Below are 4,887 nucleotides of genomic sequence, written 5' to 3' on the forward strand. Positions count from 1 at the left end.
TACTTTGGTTTTGCATCCTTTAAGAATTCAGAACAGTTTTTGAAGGTCTATCCAAAATTACCATACCGATACCGACATAATGTCTGTATTTTAATTTGTAATTTATATTGATATAAGTATGTATATATATATACAAATATTAAATTATATAATATAGGGAATTAATACATTATAATATATTCATGTATAATAATCAATATTTAATAGAATATATTATAATACTATTACGTTAATAAACATTTAATCGTACAAAGAACATATTTTAAACACGTTAAAATATTCTTATTTACTGGTATTGGAGTAGGTAACTATAATATATACAAAATTATAATACGAGTATATCATAAACAAGTAAGTGTTATCGAAGAAAATGATTATTTATTATTTAATATTTATGTAGATAACATTTATAAAAAAAAAAATTGCCACCCATTGGACTATCACTATTTAAATAATGAACCTAACTAAAGGTGAAATTGGTTATACTAAAAATATATCACACATCCAGGTACCAAGACGAATGTTTTTCCGAATCGCAATTATATAATGCGCACATTGTGCGTGCACTGTGCGCGTGCGTGTCTGATACTCCTATGTGTACATAATAAAATATACAATATACCTAAACAATTTGATTTCCCGGAATACTGAGCTCGAGTGTAATTTATGCAACAAACGAATGACTAATAATGCCAATATTAATACATATAAAAAAAACTACATATTCTATACGAGATCGCTGCGGAGGCGGATATTATACTATACGTCGATGCAGACATACGACGACGATAATAATTATAAATAATTATTAATATTATTATATTATTGTTAAAACGACGCGCACGAGAAGACGACTATGTACTTTATAGGTTTCCCACGCCCGACGCCTACGTTCGACCCGTATGGCCATATTATATTATTATTACTATGCGACGATATCGATATTATTTTCGGTGATTTGGTGCATGTAATTCAGTTTATTGCGTCGGGCGTCAATTTACTATTGAAAAATAATATTCTTGTGACAATAACATTTCGTGCCGAGTCGTAATAATATTATTTTGTAAAGAATTCTTATATTTAAATAATATCATAGGTACGCGTCTATCGTAATTATTATAATAACAATAATTATAATTATTATTATTACAGTACGATTGGAGACCGGTTATCACGACGGCGGCTCGCGCGACAAGTGTCCGGCGAGCGTGTCCTTATCATAACGTCGTAAATAAAGTAAAAACAGCCGTATCACGCGAGAATGTGAGATAGTGGCGTTAAGCGCAGTGTAAACACGCGCATTATCATCGTTTCCGACTGTTCGTCGTCGTATTATTCTATCCGTCGCGGCGTCGTGAAGAAGCAGAACCTTCGTTGTTGCGTACCCGCAAATAATCGCGAACAATATACCTGTTGGCCGTTATAACTATAACCGTGGTCGGCCGGGAAATATTCTAGAAATATCCGTAGGTGTGCGCCGACGCCGTCGTCATCGTCGTAGTTTCGGGTGGAAAAGCTGAGAGGAACCGTACGCGCGGGCTCGGCTGCGGCGGAGGACGACGACCGGGCACAGCGCAATCGCGGAACGATTTATGTTTCCCGCCGCCGGTGGCCACCCGCAACAGTCGTCGTCGAGACGACGCCGCGCCGCCGTACGTCTGTCGTCTCACTCGGCACCGTCTAACTGCGTACGTGACACTCGCAGTCTGCTGCAGTGGTGAGCAGTCCGTCGTCTCCCGACGGGTTTTCCGTCTTTCTTCCGTCGAGGGGGCAGTCGCGTTTTGCGCTGGGTTTTCTTTGGCTTACGTCGCATTTCCCGTCTTCCTGTCGCGCATTCGTTTCGTCCGTGACATTTGCGTGCCATGGAGGAAGCAACTTCCAACGACGTCGTTGCCGACCGAAACCTCAGCATGCAGAGTGAGTACCGTCGTCTCATTACAGTACTTAGCGATCACATATAATATCATGATGTATTAATGTATCCCCCATCCGTAAACCCGTACAAAAGCGCATCGAGTTAGGTTATTGTTGTGACCGGACTGGGAAAATCTAACGGCGGTTAAGCGCTTTGTTTGGTCGGCAATTTTTCAAACATTCACCCACAAAACCCATCGTCCACACTTTGTCTACTTAGTTTTTTTTTGTTTTAGCTCTGATGGTCATTTTGCTTGGCAATTTCATCTAGAGTTTTTATTCTAATCTTCTGTACTTACCCCAAATATTCTGACTTCCTCGTAGAGTTAAGGAAAGAGGTAGTTGTAAATCCATTTTCCACTCGCTATGTGATTACTAGGTAGGTGTTGTAATGGTTCAAGATAATATTGCATTATCCTAAAGACATTGATATTTTCTCATTGTTTTTAAGAAAAAAATATTCAATGATATTTTATTTGTTAAAATATTTCTATAATTGATTATAATTTGTATGCATTTTAGGTACCATTGACCGTTTACTTCATATGATAACTGAGGAAAGAGATGAAATGGTATTGAATTCAGTTGTAGCGTCTCTTCAAACCTTATCAAAATCTCACTCCACACAAATTGTTCAAAATATGATACATTATAAACTTCAAAATTCGGTAATTATAATATTTGTTTAAGTATATTAAACTACTTATGCAGTTGTTAAATTAGTTAAAATTTTATATTGTATTACTATCTAAGCTAAGACTGCATCAACAATCATTTTTAAATCATAAAACAGTAGTGTAAAAAGTTTTTTGGTGTACTCTTTAATTTTAAGTATCTTGTTGGCTCTTATAACTACAATATTATTAAAAATAAGATGTATTTATTAAACTTATTATTGATACCTATTATTTTCAGTTGAGTGTCGTTGAATCTAAAAGCTTGCTCTCTGCTATGAAACTACTTTGTGAAAGCCACTATGATGATTTTGATGTGGAGCTTACAAATAATTTGGTTCAATTTGCCACAAATGAAATGTTTAAATCCTCAGACTCTCAGTTCCCAGCGTCAGATATGTTGATCATCTTAGGCCGAGGAAGATCTGATCAGGTAAAATATGTGGATAGAATATGATTGTGTGTGGTGCTTATCGACAATACCTATTTTATAATACAATTAGGTATGTTGAATTTACGCTGTGTCTAGAGCGCCGGGCGCCCGGTTACACTGTAGAGCGCCGGGCGCCCGGTTACACTGTAGAGCGCCGGGCGCCCGGACATGTAATAGAGTACCGGGCGCCCGGTTACACTGTAGAGCGCCGGGTCACACTGTAAATATGAAAATATGATAATACCACAGAACAATAATAATACGAAGAAAATAGAAATACATTGTTCTATAACTTTAATTTTGTTATAGTAAGTTATTAGTTATTAGTTAGGTATTAGTTATTTTTTTTTTATTAGTTAATACATACAATTATAATAAAATAATAAATCACAGTAATCAGCTATACGAAACCGATAGTTATATAATAATAAACAGTAAGTTAATACATACAAAATATTTAATTTAAATTTTTACATTTAATGTCAATGATTGACAAATCGTTAATCCTTATAGGTAATTATAATATAATAATAATTCACTGTAATCGGCTATACGAAACCGATAGTCATAATAAAATAATAAATAATAAATAATAATAAAAAATAATAAATCTTTAGGTTTAGGCTTTAGGTTTTATCTTATTTGGACGATCTCCACGACACCTGGGGCAAAACCATTTACCTTTTGGTTTTGTTAATAATGAAACACAAGAAAAATGAAACCATTCTATTGGACATGAATCATTATCGCAACATATCATCTCTCCGTACGAAATCTGAACACAAAGACAATAGGTTGGTTCATCTGGATCGACAGCTATATCCCTATTTCCCTTCTTTTGGATTTTTGTTTCTGGTTTTTGAGCCAATGTTCTTTTAGTTCTAGGCCTTCGAAGGCCGATTGTTGTCAGAATTGCGCCTTTCGGTCGACCACATGTTCTAACTTTACCTGGTAGTATTATTGATTTGATACCTAAACATTTTACATTTTTTTTTTTAAATTTCAGTTTTGTTTACTGTTTATAGGTTAATTACCCTGATTGTTAATATTTTCTGAGCATCCAGCATCCATAGTTTTATCGTTTCCATACACAATATCATTGTCTGGGTAGTTATCCTGTCTGTTATAATTACCTAAATCTTCATTTTCAACATCATCCATAACGTCATTATCTACATCTATACAGTAATTTAACATTTAACATTTTTTTTTAAATTTCAGTTTTGTTTACTGTTTATAGGTTAATTACCCTGATTGTTAATATTTTCTGAGCATCCAATACGGTGGCCTTATTTTCGGGGGTTATTTTCCTTTGGTTAGGGAGATGATCATACAATATCTTGGAAACCTCATGGTTGTGGTCCTCAGTCATCTTTGTGATGACTAGAGATTTTCCATCATCTGATGCCTTCAGGTAAATGCCAGCATCACAGCCTTGGCGCATTGTACTTCAAACATTTTAATATTTTAAATCTTGAATTTTACAACTTAGTAATAAATAAATAAATAAAATAAATGTACTCACGATGTAGAACGTTGGTCAAGGGTTTTTTTTTTTTTGTAGCATCCTCCATGCACACAACAAAATTTAATATAGTAATATTTTAAGTCACTGGATGCTGTCATCATTCTGCCATTTGGAAATTTCGCGTTAATGGAGGTTAATGTCTTGCAGTCTTTTATAAAGAAATCTACAAAATTCACGTCTTTGTAGACCCTAAAGCTGCTCTCGAACTCTTCAAATGATTTATAGCTATCTTGGAGCTTCATAATAATTATATATATAACAGATAATTTACTTTAAACACTGAAAAATAACTGATGAACACTGAATAACTTGTACAAGGTTAGTGCAATTAACTTTTA

The 4,887-nt window shown here is 34.6% G+C and overlaps 4 protein-coding genes across 5 annotated transcripts in view; 1 reads left to right on the plus strand and 3 right to left on the minus strand.

Annotated features, from left to right (window-relative positions):
* Positions 1-1,167: 1,167 nt before the first annotated feature.
* Positions 1,168-4,887, plus strand: part of LOC103309980 — a 9,165-nt gene continuing 5,445 nt past the window's right edge. The window contains exons 1-4 of one of the 2 annotated variants that reach the window (XR_003838877.1): positions 1,168-1,917; positions 2,437-2,582; positions 2,830-3,455; positions 4,586-4,867. Coding sequence is in view for 1 of the 2 variants with exons in the window: in XM_008186840.3 (XP_008185062.1) it covers positions 1,863-1,917; positions 2,437-2,582; positions 2,830-3,045 (417 nt within the window). In the remaining variant the exon portion in view is untranslated. The remainder of the gene's footprint in view (positions 1,918-2,436; positions 2,583-2,829; positions 3,456-4,585; positions 4,868-4,887) is intronic. The other variant, XM_008186840.3, reaches the window with a different exon arrangement.
* LOC100571363 (zinc finger SWIM domain-containing protein 3) overlaps positions 3,155-4,887 on the minus strand; it is a 4,336-nt gene continuing 2,603 nt past the window's right edge. Inside the window, exon 5 of the mRNA XM_029486348.1 lies at positions 3,155-3,219. The gene's annotated coding sequence lies outside the window, so the exon portion shown is untranslated. The remainder of the gene's footprint in view (positions 3,220-4,887) is intronic.
* Positions 3,455-4,293, minus strand: LOC115033561 (chromatin modification-related protein YNG2-like). Its single transcript, XM_029486353.1, has 3 exons — positions 4,271-4,293; positions 4,056-4,199; positions 3,455-3,993 (listed from the first exon to the last, which is right to left on the minus strand). Exons 2-3 carry the CDS (start codon positions 4,180-4,182, stop codon positions 3,641-3,643), a joined length of 480 nt encoding a protein of 159 aa, XP_029342213.1. The 5' UTR covers positions 4,183-4,199; positions 4,271-4,293; the 3' UTR covers positions 3,455-3,640.
* LOC100571459 (zinc finger SWIM domain-containing protein 3) lies at positions 4,194-4,822 on the minus strand. Its single transcript, XM_029485130.1, has 3 exons — positions 4,547-4,822; positions 4,271-4,469; positions 4,194-4,199 (listed from the first exon to the last, which is right to left on the minus strand). Exons 1-3 carry the CDS (start codon positions 4,789-4,791, stop codon positions 4,194-4,196), a joined length of 450 nt encoding a protein of 149 aa, XP_029340990.1. The 5' UTR covers positions 4,792-4,822.

This window comes from Acyrthosiphon pisum, chromosome X (assembly GCF_005508785.2).
Source record: "Acyrthosiphon pisum isolate AL4f chromosome X, pea_aphid_22Mar2018_4r6ur, whole genome shotgun sequence".
In the NCBI taxonomy this organism is placed as follows: domain Eukaryota; kingdom Metazoa; phylum Arthropoda; class Insecta; order Hemiptera; family Aphididae; genus Acyrthosiphon; species Acyrthosiphon pisum.